This window comes from Hyla sarda, chromosome 9 (assembly GCF_029499605.1).
Source record: "Hyla sarda isolate aHylSar1 chromosome 9, aHylSar1.hap1, whole genome shotgun sequence".
NCBI lineage: Eukaryota > Metazoa > Chordata > Amphibia > Anura > Hylidae > Hyla > Hyla sarda.
The window spans coordinates 30,642,757-30,660,815 of record NC_079197.1 but is presented as its reverse complement, the minus strand read 5'-3'; the positions used below and the strand labels follow the sequence as shown (position 1 = coordinate 30,660,815).

At 43.7% G+C, this 18,059-nt stretch overlaps 1 protein-coding gene across 8 annotated transcripts in view; it reads left to right on the top strand.

Moving 5' to 3' along the window:
- Positions 1-1,031: 1,031 nt before the first annotated feature.
- GAPVD1 (GTPase activating protein and VPS9 domains 1) overlaps positions 1,032-18,059 on the top strand; it is an 80,831-nt gene continuing 63,803 nt past the window's right edge. For all 8 annotated transcript variants that reach the window (XM_056541198.1, XM_056541196.1, XM_056541197.1 and 5 more), the window contains exon 1: positions 1,032-1,162. In XM_056541198.1, coding sequence (XP_056397173.1) covers positions 1,049-1,162 — 114 coding nt within the window. In that variant the 5' untranslated portion in view covers positions 1,032-1,048. The remainder of the gene's footprint in view (positions 1,163-18,059) is intronic.

Sequence of the window (18,059 nt, the reverse complement as noted above, 5' to 3'; positions counted from 1 at the left end):
GTGGCCCTAATGCATAAACTGTTACAGGGCCCCAGCTAAGGCTGCGTTCACACGGCCGTCTAGACCTGTCCCGTTCTTCTCCCGTCAAAAATAATAAATGGACTTTTAAAAAAAAAAAAAAAAAAATAATGGAGGCAAACGGATGTTACCATTTGGATCCTTTATAGTTCAGTTAATCAAAAAAAAAAAAAATTTATATATATATAAATATATATATATTTTTTTTGTTCTGAGCATGCTCAGAAGTAAAAACGGATGCAAATGGATGACTTTAAAGGCTCATCCGTTTTCCATAGACTTCAATGTTAAATTTACTGTATCAGATTTTTCTTCCAATTTTTTTTTTTTGACGGAAGAAAAAATACTGCATGTGCCGTTTTTTTTCTGCAGTCAAAAAACGTAAATGAGTGCAGATGGGTACAACCGGATGTAAACGGAGAGTTAAAAAAAAAAAAAATCCCATTGAGATGAATGGGATTTTCTTTATAAAAAAACTTTTTAATCCGTTTACAACTTGCAAGAACGGAACCGAAACGGGGATTTAAAAAAAAAAAAAAAAAAAACCGCGACAGACAGCCGTGTGAACGCACCCTAAAATACTTCATTTATAGCCGTGGTCTACTCCTATAGGAAAAAAAATATAAAAAAAATAAACAACCTTATGGGACCCTTTAGGCGGGTGCAACCACACCCCCATAGCAGTGTTTTCTCACCCAGTGTGCCTCCAGCTGTTGCAAAACTACAATTCCCAGCATGACCGGACAGCCAGAGGCTGTCCGGGCATGCTGGGAGATGTAGTTTTGCATCAATACAAGACAATATAGCAATGACGCCTCTACCGCCCACAAACAAGTTTGTGGTATTAACACGCATGCGCTTACCACTAACCAACCTCTTGTTCAACGATTACTTCCGGTGTGCCGAGTCCCAAACCGCTTCCGGATTTCTTGCGGGTCAGCTTATATACGCGCTGGCATATTCACGTAAACAAATCATCTCTAGCACGTGACCAGTGGAAGCGCTGCGCTTCCCAGCAAGCGCATGCGCCATGCCGTCTGAGGCTTTGGGTCCCGCACATGCGCGGAGGACTGTGTCTGGGAGGTTGCGGCTGACAAGGAGCCCGGCAGCAGCGGAGGGCGGAGATCGGGCCACAGAGATCCGTGTGAGCACAGCCTGTGGGGTCGGGCCGGGGGCTTATAGATGTGTTTACCTGTTATATGAACAATGCATGGGGGGCAGTTGTGTGCTGTTAGGGGTAGGAGTGGATTTGTTGCCGTGTCATTTGGGGTAGTAGTCCAGGGTCGGTGTGTACAGTGGTGGGACATGGCTGTAGGGCAGGGCTTCTATGTGTTGTCATAAGGCAGTGTTCAGGCTTTTATGGCTTAGTTACCTTTTTAACCCATTGTAGGTGACTGTGTTCTCTCTTATGCCACCCCCTCTCCAACCTGTGGCCAAGAAAGTAAATATCCCAAATCTACCCCCAGTTCCTACCTGTCACCTGCAGGGGGTGCTGTATGAATATTTGCCTCCAGCACTTCATGCTTTTATGGCAGTGTGTCCCCAACCTGTGGTTGTCCAGTAGTTGCAGTACTACAACCCCTATCAGGCTCTGACATGATGATGGGGGGGGGGGGGGGGAGAGATTTGCATCCAACAGGGCTGTTGATGCATGATGGGAGTTGTAGATTTGCACCAACCAGGTTTTTATGGGCATGATGGGGGTTGTAGATTTGCACCAACCAGGGCTGTCGGGGCATGATGGGGGTTGTAGATTTGCACCAACCAGGGCTGTCGGGGCATGATGGGAGTTGTAGATTTGCACCAACCAGGGCTGTCGGGGCATGATGGGAGTTGTAGGTTTGCACCAACCAGGGCTGTCGGGGCATGATGGGGGTTGTAGATTTGCACCAACCAGGGCTGTCGGGGCATGATGGGGGTTGTAGATTTGCACCAACCAGGGCTGTCGGGGCATGATGGGGGTTGTAGATTTGCACCAACCAGGGCTGTCGGGGCATGATGGGAGTTGTAGATTTGCACCAACCAGGGCTGTCGGGGCATGATGGGAGTTGTAGATTTGCACCAACCAGGGTTTTATGGGCATGATGGGAGTAGTAGACTTGCACCAACCAGGGCTGTAGGGGCATGATGGGAGTTGTAGATTTGCACCATCCAGGGCTGTCACTGCATGATGGGAGTTGTAGATTTGCACCAACCAGGGCACGATGGGAGTCATTTTGCAATAGTTTTAGGACACTTGCTCTGCTCCTCTAGGATGTATCAGGTGTAAGGATATGTTCCCATACTTGTGGTGGCCCAGGGCTGCACAGAAATTTGCTGCTTTATTTATCTAGTGCTTCAGCCACAAATTTGTGACTGTGCAGTGGATATAAACTGGCGGTAACAAATAGATGGCATGGTTATTGGTGGATCCTTTATTTACTGCCTGGTGGTTATATAGCGCCAACATAACTTGTGACGCTGCACAGAGTAAATAGTACAACATATTGCACTGTTTGGTAGTTTGTCATTAATCATAATTGATATAATTGTAATTTGTTTGATTTACCAATTGCCAGAAACAATAATAACCTGTCTTATGCAAATGAGTTGTTAAATCCTAAAGGGATAGCCGCAGTGGACAGCAAACTGTGGCCATCCATATGTTGCTAAACTACAACTCCCAGCATGCCCAGACAGCCGTTTGCTGTCCGGGTATGTTCGTAGTTGTAGCTTTGAACATTCGGAGGGCCACAATTTAGAGACCACTGACTTAAAGTGACTGCATAGGATTAAAAAGGACTTAAAAAGTACTTGTCACTAAATAAACTTTCCTAAACTAACTCAGGCTATGTTCCCTTACTACTCCTAACACCCCTCCCACCCTTAAAAGAAAATAAAATCAGGGCTTTAAAGGGGTACTCCGCTGCTCTGCTCCCCAGCGTCCGGAAGTTTATTGTTCTGAACACTGTGTGCGGGCTTCCATGTTCAGGTCTGCCCCTCGTGATGTCACGCCCCCTTCCAATAGACTTTCGTTGAGGGGGCAGGCGTGACCTCACAAAGGGAGGGCCCTGAACACGGAAGCGCGCACACAGCGTTCGGAACAATAAACTTCTGGATGCTGGGGAGCAGAGCTCCGGAAGCAGGGCAGGAGAGTACCCCTTTAAAAAATTGTGTATCTTACCTTTATTCTTGCTCACATGCGATCTCCCAGCAGGAGAAAGCATGGCATTTCCCAGGAGGCATGACATCACTGAAGCCTGCTGGGGGACCACTTCCGCCCTCACATGGTTGCAGAGCTGTGATGAATAGAAGAGCTCAGGCTCCTTGCATCCTTCAGTGAGGCTCTATGTATGTTTCAGTGAGGCTTTGTGCATCTGTCAATCAAGCTCAGTGCAGCCAGAAGTACTTCCTGAGTTTGGTCCCCTGCTAGGCCGGGAGGAGACCAAACTCACTGTATTAATTGCAACAGGGAACAAAACAGAGCCACCTAGTGGCTGTTTTTTCTATTACATTTTAAACATATTTATGTTGATAATTTTAAAAGCAAGTAAATGGGAAAGTGTCTGCTAATTACACAAGGAACACTATATTAAAAGTTTTATTTGGTGACCGGTACTCTTTAAAGATCTATGGAGGGGTTCAAAATTTTGGTCTTAATTAGGGATCGACCGATTATCGGTTTGGCCGATATTCACGATTTTGGACATTATCGGTATCGGCAATTACCTTGCTGATATGCCGATAATGCCCCGCCTCCCCGGCCAGAGACCACAGCCGCTGCCCCATTGCCTCCCCGGTTTAATAATTACCTGTTCCCAGGGTTCGCGCTACTTCTGGCTCGTCCTCAACGCAACGTCACCGTCAGTGCGCACAGTGACAGCTCAGGACACTGCCGGAGCCAGAAGTAGCGCGGACCCCCGGGAACAGGTAATTATAAAACCGGGGATGGGGGAGGCAGTGGGGCAGCGGTGGTGGTTGTACTCAGGATCCCAGGACAGGCAGGGGTAGAGAAGCGGGTGGTGGCGGTGGTCTTTGGCCCCGCAAAAGCCGCTGCAGTTCATTGATTTAAAGCGCCCGCTTTAAATCATTGATCTGCAGTGGCTTCTGCGGGGCCGATAAGTTATACCGATATTCCGCTATAAGTTATCATCTATCGGCCTGGAAGGTCACAGATTATCGGTATCGGCCCTAAAAAAAATTGATATCGGTCGATCCCTAGTCTTAGTGTGCGTTCACATGGAGTAAATGAAGAGTAATTCACGTCCACAAATTTACCGGCGGAAAAAAGAAATTTATTTTTGCGTGAAAATCGCTGGAAATTCCGCGCAGACATCGGGGAGAAAGAAGTCAAGGGTTTTTCAGCCATTTCTGCGCGAATTCCGCGCAAATTGTAGTTTTGTAACATCTGGAGGGCCACAGTTTGAAGACCACTGATTTAGTTGTTCTCCATTCATTCATTCATTCATTCATTCATTCATTGAGATGCTTTTGGATTCCTTCTAGTATAAAATTGTTACATTGTCTCATTTTTGTTTATTTTTTATGATACATCCTTTTGATTCATTTGATATCTATGTTGCAGTAAGGCTACGTTCACACTGCCGGCTGTCTCTGGCAGTGTAAAGCCCGTTATTTTGGGACCTGAGAAAAGCCGGACAAAAAATAGTGCTTGCACAGTCTTTTTCTCCGTCTTTTCTCTCCGAAAACTACGGCGGCTATTGAATACAATGGGGTCCATCGGGACCCGTTATTTGCCTGTATGCTGCGGCAAAATTACGTCCGGCAAACTGCAAAAAAAGGGAGTTTGACGGCCGGCAGTGTAAAAAGGGCCTTACATTTGCTGTAAACTAGAGATGAGCGAACTTACAGTAAATTCGATTCGTCACGAACTTCTCGGCTCGGCAGTTGATGACTTATCCTGCATAAATGAGTTCAGCTTTCAGGTGCTCCGGTGGGCTGGAAAAGGTGGATACAGTCCTAGGAAAGAGTCTCCTAGGACTGTATCCACCTTTTCCAGCCCACGGGAGCACCTGAAAGCTGAACTAATTTATGCAGGAAAAGTCATCAACTGCCGAGCCGAGAAGTTCGTGACGAATCGAATTTACTGTAAGTTCGCTCATCTCGACTGTAAACGTCAGTTGCTGGTTTTAGATTACTGAACCTTTTGCAGCTGTTTGAGAATTCGGGTTCCATTATCATTGAACATTCCAAATGAAAGAACCCAGAGCGCTCTTGACCCAGTAATGCAAGTTTTCACATTTCTAGCTCATCCTTTATTAATATGCATGTAAAGCGCCTATACTTACAGCAGTTATGTTCACTTCAGTGGAAACGCTCCTTTTATTTTAATTTTATTTTTTAATGCTGTAGTTATTCAGACCCAGACTAGTGATGAATTGTGGCTTTTTTTATTTATTTATTTATTTTTTTGCAATTATGGTTTCTAAAATTAAACATGATGAATGTGTGACTTTGTGGGAATGATGTGGTGAACACTTGTGGTTGTCTTAGATTGTAGTTGTGATAGGTCTTACATGGGTCTTCCTACAATGACACTTGGTGAAATTCATCAAGCGATTTACTTATTTATTTATTTTTAAGTCAAAATTTGTCTTATAAATTGTCGCAGACAGTTTCCGTGCAAATTTTTAGAGTATTTCAGAATCATAACCCCATTGCGAACTGTGTTAGGAGAGTTTTTTTTTTGCCGTGGTTAGTGATTTATCAAGTACGACTTTTTGCAAAAATTCGTCACACATGGCTTCTTTTACACACAGACTAACTCCTACCAGCCCTACAGAAGTATCTTTACTAGCCGAATTTATCAAGTGCAGTGTGACATTTGATGAATTTGTCCCACGCACATCAAAATCACCGCAATATTTGTGTTTTAAACCTGCAAGGAGAGTAGACCGGAAATGAAGAATTCCCCCTTTGTGTACATCCATGGGATTGGTGATAAGTATCTCATTGTGGAGGTCCCACATGCCCCAGTTTGAATGGAATGGCAGTCCCACATGCATACTGCTAGAGGTAGCCAAGCACTATACTCTGCTGCCTTCATTAGTCCCATAGTTGGAATAGGCATAGTTAACTGCTTCTCCATTAACAAGGGGTACACAGGACCAGGGCTGAGGAGTCGGACGAAATTTTGGGTACGGGAGTCGGAGTCGGCAAACAATGCACCTGCTCCGTCTCCTACTAAATTTAGATTGGAATAAAAAAAAAGCAAGTTTAAATGTCCCAATTCACAAAAAGTTACAATTAATGACTTCTCTACGGTAAGACTAAAGACAAATGCATGCAGTGCCTCACGTAACCGCAAAACGAACACGTTAAGTGACCGTGAAGCATGCTTTTCATGTGCTTCACTATATGGCACGCAACGCACAATTAGGAGCGGCAATACTTTCCATAGTGTTGTGTTCTGCTGTTACAGGGAACCCATGGGTAACCTGGCCTCTCACTGATAAGGGATTAAGGAAATATGTTTTTTGCAGGACTAGACACTTGTATAAATGAAGGGAATGGAGGGTCCATAGTTCAAGACTGAAGCTGTAAACTGTTGGAAAAACTGCTGCCATTCAGCTAAGGCTATAAAAACTTGTAAACTCCGATTGTTAGCTTAAACTTTCAACATTACTATGGGATTCTATTAGGGAAATCATGTTTTATAATAAATGCTCCTTCCTGGATCCTCCCACTGCCCTATCTTCAGCAGCAGATCCGCACACAAAAAGGAGAAGGCAGCAGCTTCTGCCCAACTACCTCTCTCTGCTAGAAGAGCTTAGAAGAACTTGGTGGAACAGCTTCTTGGATTCAACTTTAAGTTTATATAAACACATTTGCATATTAATACAAACTAGTCGGGGTGTTGGAAGTACAAAAAACTGTGGATTCGGAACATTTATCTACTGACTCCACAGCCCTGCACAGGGCCCTTCTTCTTGTGATCAGTGGGGTCCCAGTTTTCAGTGAATGACTGAACAGTCACTTTTAACCCATGCAGATAGGTGTAAGGCAAGATATTTAAGATGGACTGTGCAATAAAGCAGTCTATAAACACTAGATCCCAGGATTACTGGGGGTCCACAGTTTGGAGACCACTGCACTAGATCGTTACTGACAAATGCCTTTACCTTGGCCTTGGGTTACACGGCGACTTTGAGTGAAACCTGGTCAAAGTCGATCGATCACCAAGTATTCAGGATAGATTTCTGGTAATGGCCACTTGCAGGTTGCAACATGACACCACTTAGTTCATCGGAAGGACGGGAGTTGAATGCAGAAAAAGAGAGTGCATGTCATAGATATTTTTTGTTCTGCTCAATTACTGTAAAATATCAGACACCTGCAGGATCCATTTCAAGTCAACTGGATCAGCAGGGACCTGGCAGTGTTAGTTGTGCTCCAACTTGTTAAGGTTCCATTCGGCAAAAAAAGAGCCGAACTGACCCCAAATGGGTCAGAGCAAAACAGTAGTGTGACATTACTAGCTGGGGTATATGGTGGCTTTGGCCATTACACTGGTCCTGTGGCCAGAGGTCACTGTGTCGTGCTCCCTGAATGGTGATACCTCTCAGTTAATATAAGTGGATTGGGTTGCATTGCGGCCCACATATGGTCACAAGACCGACCCAACCTTCACTAGAAATCCATCCAAGATCAATTTCTGGCTGTGGCCACTTCACAACCCATTCACTTGCATCGAGCTGTGATGTGGCACCATTTACGGCACCATCAGCGATATTTGACTTTGTCACCTTGTAGCCCTAGCCTTAGATGGGATCCTCTGGATGAGGTGACCTGCTATTTAGTAAGCACTCTATTGGCCAGAACAGAGAAACTTTTACTGAGAAGGAATTGGTGCAGCTATGTTATCTGGTCTCTAGTCTAGTGACGTCACCAGAGATGTGGGCAAAGAGCGCCTCTCCATAATAATAACTAATCAGGGGATGCAGTAGTTGGGCCTTTGGTATCGGCTCCCTGTATTAGGCAGCTGCCCCACAAAAATGAGGATGACCTTGTAGGGACGAGTTTCAGCATGCCCGATAGCCAACAGCTGGAGGCCCCCTGATTGGGAAACACTATCCTAACAAATCCTCTGACAAATGAAATAAGCGATCTGATTGGTTGCAATGGGCAAATACACCACTCTTCCTCTATACAGGTCTTGATAAATCTCCCACTTGGTGTCCAGTAAAATACCAAGATCTTTGGTGAAAGAGCAGTTCGACGTTCCCTGGTCTTTACTGTGCCTTGGTGGGACCCCCTAATGGTCCCTATCATCATCATCAGTGGGTGGGATCTGTTGGGCACCTTTCCTGTCTGTTGTACAGCAAGTCTGGCACAGTATTGGAACCTTCATTATTAACAGAAGCTGCAATGAAGATGTAAATCAGACTTTGTGGTGTCACACATGGAAAATTGTCAACAGATTTTCTGCACAGATATTGACCTGTGATGTTAAAGGCATTGTTGTGGTGCTATGAGGTATTCTGTTATTTTTTTTTTTTTTTTTTGCCCAGTGGTAAAATAACAAAACAAAACAAAAAAAAAACTGTACTTACCTTGCTCACTCCCATGCTGTTCTCACGGAGTTCCTGATTCTGCAGTGCAACAGTTTTAGAATAGGGATTGACATGTGGAATTTCTGCTCAGCCAATCAGTGACAGAGATGTGACACTGCTGTGGCCTCTTGATTGGCTTAGCGGGCAACTGTATTTGCCGACCCTGATCCAAAAAGTGCTGCGCATCAGGACTGGGCTCCATAAAAATGGAAGGAGAGCTAGGAAGGCAAGTATCTGTTATTTTTTGATCTCCCCTTTCAGATATATTAAAAGGGTTCTCCAGTGAAAAACAGATTTGTAAATGACTTCTATTTAAAAATCATAATCCTTCTAGTACTTATCAGCTGCTGTATGCTCCAGAGGAAGTTATTTTCTTTTTAAATTTCCTTTCTCTATGTCCACATGGCTCTCTGCTGACACCTCTCTCCATGTCAGGAACTGTCCAGAGCAGGAGAGGTTTGCTATGGGGATTTGCTCCTACTCTGGACACTTCCTGACATGGACAGGGGTGTCAGCAGAGAGCACTGTGGTCAGACAGAAAGGGAATTTTAAAAGAATAGAACTTCCTCTGGAGCATTCAGTAGCTGATAAGTACTGGAAGGATTAAGATTTTTAAATTAGAAGTAATTTACAAATCTCTTTAAAAAAAAAAATAAAAAAATATATATATATATTATAATTTTTTTTAATTTTTTTTTTCCACTGGAGGACCCTAGAAGGCCAAGCAGAGAAAACCAGCTTGATCTGAGAATTGTACATTAGAACCTGTAAGAACCATCCATGCGAGACAGAATAACAGGAACTAGAGGTGCCTTTCCAGGAAGAGAAAGTCCTCCTCCAGCATAGATTACTTATTTCTACGGCGTACTGTATGATGCACAGGAAGGTTCTTGTTTAGAATGGACTTATTCTTATTGTAAATCTCCTCCCCCTGTTTTAGGGAGCATTTCCACCAGGAAATCCACTGTAAGGGTTAGTGCGGAGCAAGCAATACTACAAGAGCCAGGCCGGAGCTGCTACTCTGTCAATCTCCTCTTACTGCAGGAACAAATATCCATAGCGCTCATCACTTATACAACAATACCAATGTCTCTTTTTACGTAATCCACATGTGATGACCTAATCAGACATAACTATATAGCTTGGGCTATATGGCGACTAAGGTCAAATGACAGAAATATTGCCTTGTTGTTTTGCGATATCACATCTCATGATTTCAGTGGTTTTGAAACTTAAAGGGGTACTCCGGTGCTTAGACATCTTATCCCCTATCCAAAGGATGGGGGATAAAATGCCTGATCGCGGGGGTCCCGCCGCTGGGGACCCCGTGATCTTTCACGCCACACCCAGTTTAAAATCAGTCCCCAGAGCGTGTTTGCTCCGGGTCTGATTGCTGTCGATCACGGGGCCGGAGTGTTGTGACGTCAAGGCTCCGCCCCGTGTAACGTCACGCTCCGCCCCCTCAATGCAAGCCTATGGGAGGGGGCGTGCCTTGACGTCACTACGCTCCGGCCCCGTGATCGGCAGTAATCAGACCCGGAGCGAATACTCACCTGGGACTGATTTTAAACTGGGTGCGGCGTGAAAGATCATGGGGGTTCCCTAGTGGCAGGACCCCCGCGATCAGGCAGCTTATCCCCATCCTTTGGATAGGGGATAAGATGTCTAACGCCGAAGTACCCCTTTAATGCAACACCACTATCGCCCTAAATACTAAGGGAGACTTCTATCAATGTTGGCTGTAGGATGCCTTTTTTCCATGGTAGGAGTTTTTTTTTTATTTTTTTTATTTTTTTCCCTTTTTTTGGCTTACATGCGCCAAATTTACAAAAAAAAGTGCACAGCTGTAATAAATATTTTGCCTTTTACATTTTACCTTAAAGGAAAACTGTCACATATTTTCTCCCGCACTATCCACAGGTATTGGTGGATAGTGCGGGAGACGCTGATTAAAACAAGCCCTACCTTGGTCTGATCCGCGGCGCCGTTCGCCCGCAATTGTAGTTTTAATCTCTGTGTATATCCTGCTGTAATTGGCAAAGGCGGGGCTTCTGCGGGCTAACGGACACTGACGTCAGCGCCGCTCATGAATATTCATTCCTCCTGTTCTCCCTCTCTTCGCCGCTCCTAACCAAAGGGAGGGATGAATATTCATGAGCGGCGCTGACGTCAGTGTCCGTTAGCCCGCAGAAGCCCCGCCTTTGCCAATTACAGCAGGATATACACAGAGATTAAAACTACAATTGCGGGCGAACGGCAGGGCGGATCAGACCAAGGTAGGGCTCGTTTTAATCAGCGTCTCCCGCACTATCCACCAATACCTGTGGATACTGCGGGAGAAAATGTGACAGTTTTCCTTTAAATTTCGCTGTTGTCTGTGAGCATGTCCCTGGTACTTTTTGACTTGTGCAGCTTCAAGCATCTTTGTCGGATAGTAATCGTCTAACAATATTTCTCCTTTTTGGTTAGTATATTACCAGTGTGAAGGGGGGGGGGGCAACATTATCGAAATAAACCCAATTATGAAACCCGGTATGTCTGTACTTTGTTCGATGTGACTCTTTTCAATCATCTGTTTACCCAAACCTCACACTCCATCAACTACTTTTGGAGGTGGTCTGTTAAAGGGGTACTCCGGTGGTGCCAGAAAGTTAAACATATTTGTAAATTACTTCTATTAAAAAAATCTTAATCCTTCCAGTACTTATTAGCTGCTGAATACTATAGAGGAAATTATTTTCTTTTTGGAACACAGAGCTCTCTGCTGAATCACAAGCACAGTGCTCTCTGCTGACATCTCTGTCCATTTTAGGAAATGTCCAGATCAGCATATGTTTGCTATGGGGATTTCCTATGGGGAAATCCCCATAGCAAATCCTCATAGCAAACCATATCCTGCTCCAGACAGTTCCTGACATGGACAGAGGTGTCAGCAGAGAGCACTGTGGTCAGACAGAAGAGAAAAATAAAAAAAATTTCCTCTGTAGTGTACAGCAGCTAAGTTTTTTTTTTTTTTTTTTTTTTTTTTTATTAGGTTTTTATCCCTTTTGTTGTAAAGCTGTACTGAGCATGCTCAGTACAAAAAAATGTTTAACAAACGGACAACGGATTTTATTTTTTAACATCAGTTTCCATAGACTTCAGTGTTAAATTTTAATGGCCATTTTTTTTTCCCCATAATTTTTGCCGATCTAAAAATTTGCGCCGCTGCCCCATTGCGTCCCCCATTCCCGGTTTTATAATGACCTGTTCCCGGGGTCCGCGCTACTTCTGGCACCGGCGGTGTCCTTTTGAGCTGTCACTGTGCGGACTGACGGGGATGTCGCGTTGAGGACATCACTCGTCATTGCGCAGCGTACAGCGTAATGCAGGACGCCGCAGGAGCCAGAAGTAGCCCGCCCGGGTCCCCGGGAACATGTAATTATAAAACCAGGGATGGGGGAGGCGATGGGGCAGCGGCGGAGGTCTCTGGCGGGTGCGGCCCGGTGCGGTGGGGGCGGAGCGGGGCATTATTGCATTATCGGCAAGGTAATTGCCGATAACGTCCAAAATCGTGAATATTGGCCAAACTGATAATCGTTCAATCTCTACTTCACATACACCAAAAAACTAAGCTAAGTCTGGGCTGGTGTAGTTTTAGAGACTTTTTGGTGGTTTTGTGCCTTTTCACAAAAAGGCGCAATTCATAAAACCCTTCCACATCATGTGTATTGTCAAAATCAGTGGATTGCAACTCTAAGTCAGCAGAAATGTGTAAACCAAAAGGTGCAAATAAACCATGCTTGCGCCTTTTTTAGACACAAAAAACAGTCTAAAGGCAATGATAAATGTCGGCCATTATCCCTGATGTTGTTCTGATTAGAATTGTAATAAAGATGGCTAATTCATTAGTAAGTTACACCCTGTCCCGGCTCCTGTTTTATGGCCTAGATCCCCTCTAATATGACCAGTAATCGCACAAGGAATTTGTGTAGGGAGCGTAGAACTTGCTAGAGGCTGTTACTTGGGTTGGGCCACATAAGTAGCTGCTTGGGGATGCGGCTTGTCATAAATTAATGCTCTCATTGTGAGGCACGTGCATTTATGACTCCAACCATGTCATTTGCTTTAAAGGGGAACTCCGGTTGAAACAAGTAGAAAACGAATATTTTGAAATCAACTGAATGCTTGAAGTTAAACGGATTTGTAAATTATAGAAAAAAAGGAGTGGAAAGTGCTCACCTATCTTCAAACCACCTTGAACTGAGCAATTAGCCATCTAAACACCTATACCCTAGGTGTACAAAATAATTAGACAAATAAAAAGTGACGGTGCTCAAAGTTAAAGGGGTATTCCAGGAATTTATTTTATTTGACTATGCTACAGGGCTGTAAAGTTAGTGTAGTTCATAATATAGTGTCTCTACCTGTGTGTGACGGTTTTCTCACAATTCTTATGTGATTTTTCACTCCAATTTTTTATTTTATCAGCATACAAAATGACTGTTGTCTCGGATTTTTCCCAGCTTGCAATGTGGCCGAGACCTGACTCACTAGTCAGCTGATGACAGGGAGCCTGTCTGCTTCAATGGGTGGAGCGATTGCTTGGTGGGAGAGAGATCAATCTGCAACTAATGCAACAGCTGTAGGCACCCTGATTGAAAACCACAGGTCTTTTGATGGATGCAGCTCATTTATGTTTCAATGGGTGGGGTGGCCGATGTGTGGGAGGGAGGAAAATGGAATTGTGGGATTTTTAGTCAAAAAAAGAAAAGTCAAACAGGAAATACAAGTTCACAAAAAGCTAGCCACAGTTTTATGGTAATCTCACAACATAGCCATTTAGCCCCAAGACAAGCGCAGATCCTTCCTGAGCATGTCCATTACTGTCTGCCAGGTACGTGCTAAAATCTCCTTATGGCGGATAACCCCTTTAAATGGATACTGGGTCTCAATAATGGAAAAATAAAATGTATTTTACATTTTTTTTTTTTTATTAAAAAATCACAAACATAGCTGTTAAAATAAAGTATTGATGTTTATATATGTACATATATATAGCTGTCTAGAAAAGCCACAGGGCCCTTGTGGCTTACTTCAAGCTATAAGGTGACGTATAAGCAAGTTATGCAATAAAGCATATGCAATACTAAAATAAAATATATTGAGGACTGCTGCTGAATTACAATGCAATTCTTCTATCACTATATAGTATTTTGCAGTGTTTTGTGCAGACAAATAATGATTGATGCCATAGTCTCTAATTAGAGTAAAAAATGTTCAAATGTCCTTTTAGGCTGCATTCACAGCTCGTTTTTGCAATACGGTTCCTGTATCAGGTTTTTTCTAAAAAAAAAAAAAACAACGTATGTCTCAAAACCGGACGAAACTGTATACAACCGTATAGACCTCTGTACGGTTTGAAACCGTATACTGCTTGAAAACGGATGTCCGGTTGCATACGGTTTAATGCGGTTTTTGAAAGAAAAAAAACTGATACGGTTTTATGTTTGTCCTTAATTAAATAAAGTTCTTCTTGTTCTATTCGTTTGAAGAACTTTCAGCGTGCACTGCAAATGTGCAAACTGCAAAACCAAATTGTGCAAACCAGATGGAACCGTACGCACATACGGTTCAGTGCGGTTCCCATAGACCACCATTTCAAAAAAAAACAAAAAACATATACAGGTTGTATCCGGTTTTTCACCCACAGATAAAACCGCAGTAGACTACGGTTTTGGAGACGGGGGGAAAAAAAGGATAAAACCGTAGATGATGCAAAATGTACACAACCGGATGCTACGGTTGGCATACGTTTTCTATGAAATGTCTATACATATGGTTTGCAATACGGTTCCATGCGCTTTTTTCACTGAAACCGGATACGGCAACCGTATTGCAAAAAAACGATATGTGAAAGCAGCATAATCGGCAAAATGACCTGCAGATGCTTTTAATCTGGCAAAAAAATGTCTTATAGGAGTATTGTAGTAATGCAACTGCAGAAATGTTACTGTAACTGTTCAGCAACATCTTTAGAGGTTTTGCAAAAATGTAACTGCAGAAATGTTACAGCGGTGCTATGCACCTATGTCCGGCAAGGAGATAACTAAGGCTGGGTTCACATCACGTTTTTTGCCATACGGTTTTCAATCCGTTTTTCGAAAGAAAACCATATGGAAAAAAAAAACGGATGGAACAGTATGGGGAAAAAGTAAACCGTATGCGTTTTTAAACAGTATACCGTTTTTAAAAGTGCATACAGTTCCATCAGTTTTTATAGACAAAAAAACCATACGTTTTTTAAAATTTTGTCCATTTTTAATGGGAGGGGTCTTGGGTGGGGACTTTAGCATTCAAATGCGCATGTGCAAAGTAAAAACGTATACATTTTTCCCGTATGGAACTGTAAACATGTGCGTTTCCCATTGACGTCCATGTTAAAAAAAACAAAAACAAAAAAACGTATGTGGTTGCAGTACGGTTTTTAAACCGGAGTCAAAACCGTGGTTTACCACGATTTTGTCTCCGGTTTAAAAACCGTACTGCAACCGCATACGTTTTTTTTAACATGGACGCCAATGGGAAACGCACATGTATACGGTTCCATACGGGAAAAATGTATACGTTTTTACTTTGCACATGCGCATTTGAATCCTAAAGTCTCCACCCAAGACCCCTCCCATTAAAAATGGACAAAATTTAAAAAAACTTATTTTTTTTTTTAATAAAAACTGACAGAACTGTATGCACTTTTAAAAGCAGTATACTGTTTAAAAACGCATACGGTTTACTTTTTTCCATGCTGTTCCATCCGTTTTTTTTTGCCATACGTTTTTCTTTAGAAAAACGGATTGAAAACAGTATGGCAAAAACGTAGTGTGAACCCAGCCTAACTTGGTTTTTGTGGCAGTGAATAATAAAATGGTGGTGCTATGCACCTCTCCCTCTGATTGCGAGCTGGAGCCGGGAGTGTAGGTCATGGCAGTGATTTTCGTAGTTGCTGGAATCGGTGGCGCAACTCTGTTTGTTCGAACTGAAAGGAGTAGTCCAGCGCGCACTTTTCTTATTTTATCTGGTCCGGTCTGCAAAAAAAAAACTTTCTCTTGCCTGCATACGCGCCCCCGGAGCTCCGGTACAGGTGTGCTTCTTACTTCAGGCTGTGTGCTTCTTACTTCCTGTTAGCCCGGCACGTCACACGGAGCTTCAGCCTATCACCGGCCGAGGCGGGACATCGTAGCAGCCGGGGATAGGCTGAAGCTCCGTGCGACGTTCCGGGCTAACAGGAAGTAAGAAGCAAACAGCCGGCGACTGAACACCTGTACCGGAGCTCCGGGGGCGCGTATGCAGGCAAGAGAAAGTTTGTTTTCTTTTTTTTTTTTTTTGCAGCCCGGACCGGATAAAATAAGAAAAGTACGCACCGGACTACTCCTTGAATGAAGTCTGTTCTGCCTTGGTGCAGGTATAGCAGCAGATACTTACAGCTCCTGGAGTTGTCAGCGCAATTCCGATGTGGTGGTGCTCTAGTGCGGTCTCCTTGAGGGTCCGTTTAGGTCAAATTCATGGGGACGGCTCTGTGGCAGATAATAACTAAGGCATCCTCGTGTAGCAATGTTTGCACCATATTTACTTCATTTTTTGGCGGTGCTGATATATTACTGCTTTTACTCTGCCATGATATCAAGGCTTACTGTATGTCTACCTAAAATAAGAGAATTTCGTTTGGCTTTTCGTCGGTGAAGCTGAGATCTTTGGCGCTCTCAAGCTGATTTTTTTTTTTTTTTCTTTTTCTCCTGGTAAAACGTCCTCACCTGAGACTTCATCCTGAGCTATGAATAAGTGATGAATGTGTCTCCTGTGGATGCATAGCAGTATTTACAGCTTGGGCAGAGATGTACCCCATGACATTGTAAGAGTATACTTGCGGTTAATATTACTCCAATCCAAGTGAAGCAACTTTGCAGGAGTCCTTCATTTATAAGTTTCAAATACTCCAATGCAGAACTATGGATCTCCATGGTAACCAACAACAACAACAAACTCCTCTGAAGTCTGATCCTTTAGTCGTACCCTCTTCAGTCTGTCTATGTACATTTCATAGATTAGATAGAAATTAGGGGAATAAAAGAAGTATGACTGCAGGGTTTTCTCATACAGTTTGTTGGCTACCTAGGACCTGACGAAGTGGTGTGCCTTCTCCTCGAAACCCGTTTTCTGTATATTTTGGCAATAAAGGCAGTTTGCTTTATTTCCTGTCCAGTATTTGGTTATTACTGTCTTTTCACCGGATCAGCGCTGATCTAGCATCCCCCTTTTTTTTCTGCTTCTACTTGAAGAATATTATTCATCTCTGAATTGGTTACCATGGAAACAAATAAGTCTGCATATAAGCTGGAAACACATTTATAGCTGGGCCTTGGACTCATGTAGGGTTGTTGGGTTGACTCAGCTGTCATATAATCCTCTATGAGTTCAGCAGCTTATAGCACCCGACCGCAGCCAAATGTTGGAAATGGTGCATATCTTTCCATTACAGTTTTTCTCAGTCACTTCTACTCCTGATTTTGGTTAAGAATATAAATCAAAATCCTTTCCGAAACACGACATGCAAAAAAGGCCTTATAAGCTGCATGATTTCTACATGACAGATGCTCTGTAAGGCAGTGAAGTTTGTCTGTCTGAGAATGTATTCTCAAGTAGCATGTACTGTATTTGTGCCGGAGTTCAGAGCCCGGGTTAAACCGATGAACAGTTCTCCTCCTGTCGTATGATCTACTGAACGCCGGCAGATCTGTGGGCTGAGGAACGTAAACAGCAACATACAGTGTGACCTAAAATAGCACCGAAAACTATGAAAGAACAGAGCTTGGCCCAGCCTTGGCATAGACTGTGGGAAGTGTGACCAGCTTCAGCCTCATTGGGATGTTACAGATCAGTAGCACAGTATATGTCACTATTATTTAAAGGGGTACTCCGCCCCTAGACATCTTATCCCCTATCCAAAGGATAGGGGATAAGATGTCTGATTGCGGGGGTCCCACCACTGGGGACCCCTATGATCCCCGTGCTGCTTTCAGTGTTCGTTTAGAGTGTCGGGTGCATCGCTTGAGGCTCGTGACAACACGGCCACATCCCCTCATGGCAAGTCTATTGGAGGAGCGTGACTGCATCTGCATCCACGAGCCTCCGCACCACTTCGCCAGTCATCCGGCACGGAGCGAAGTTCACTCCGTGCACCGGATGTCTGGGGTGCCGCAGCAGAGATCGCGGGGATCCCCAGCGGTGGGACTCCCAGCGATCAGACATCTTATCCCCAATCCTATCCTAGATGGGGGATAAGATGTCTAGGGGCGGAGTACCCCTTTAGGACTGCTATAAATAAACATAAGATCTGAACCTGTTCTCACATGTTGTAAAAGAGCTCCACATCGGTGACACAACTTTGTAGATCAGAACCTAGGATACAAAGAAATTTTCCTCTGACCGGTATATTTAGATTTTTTTTTGTGT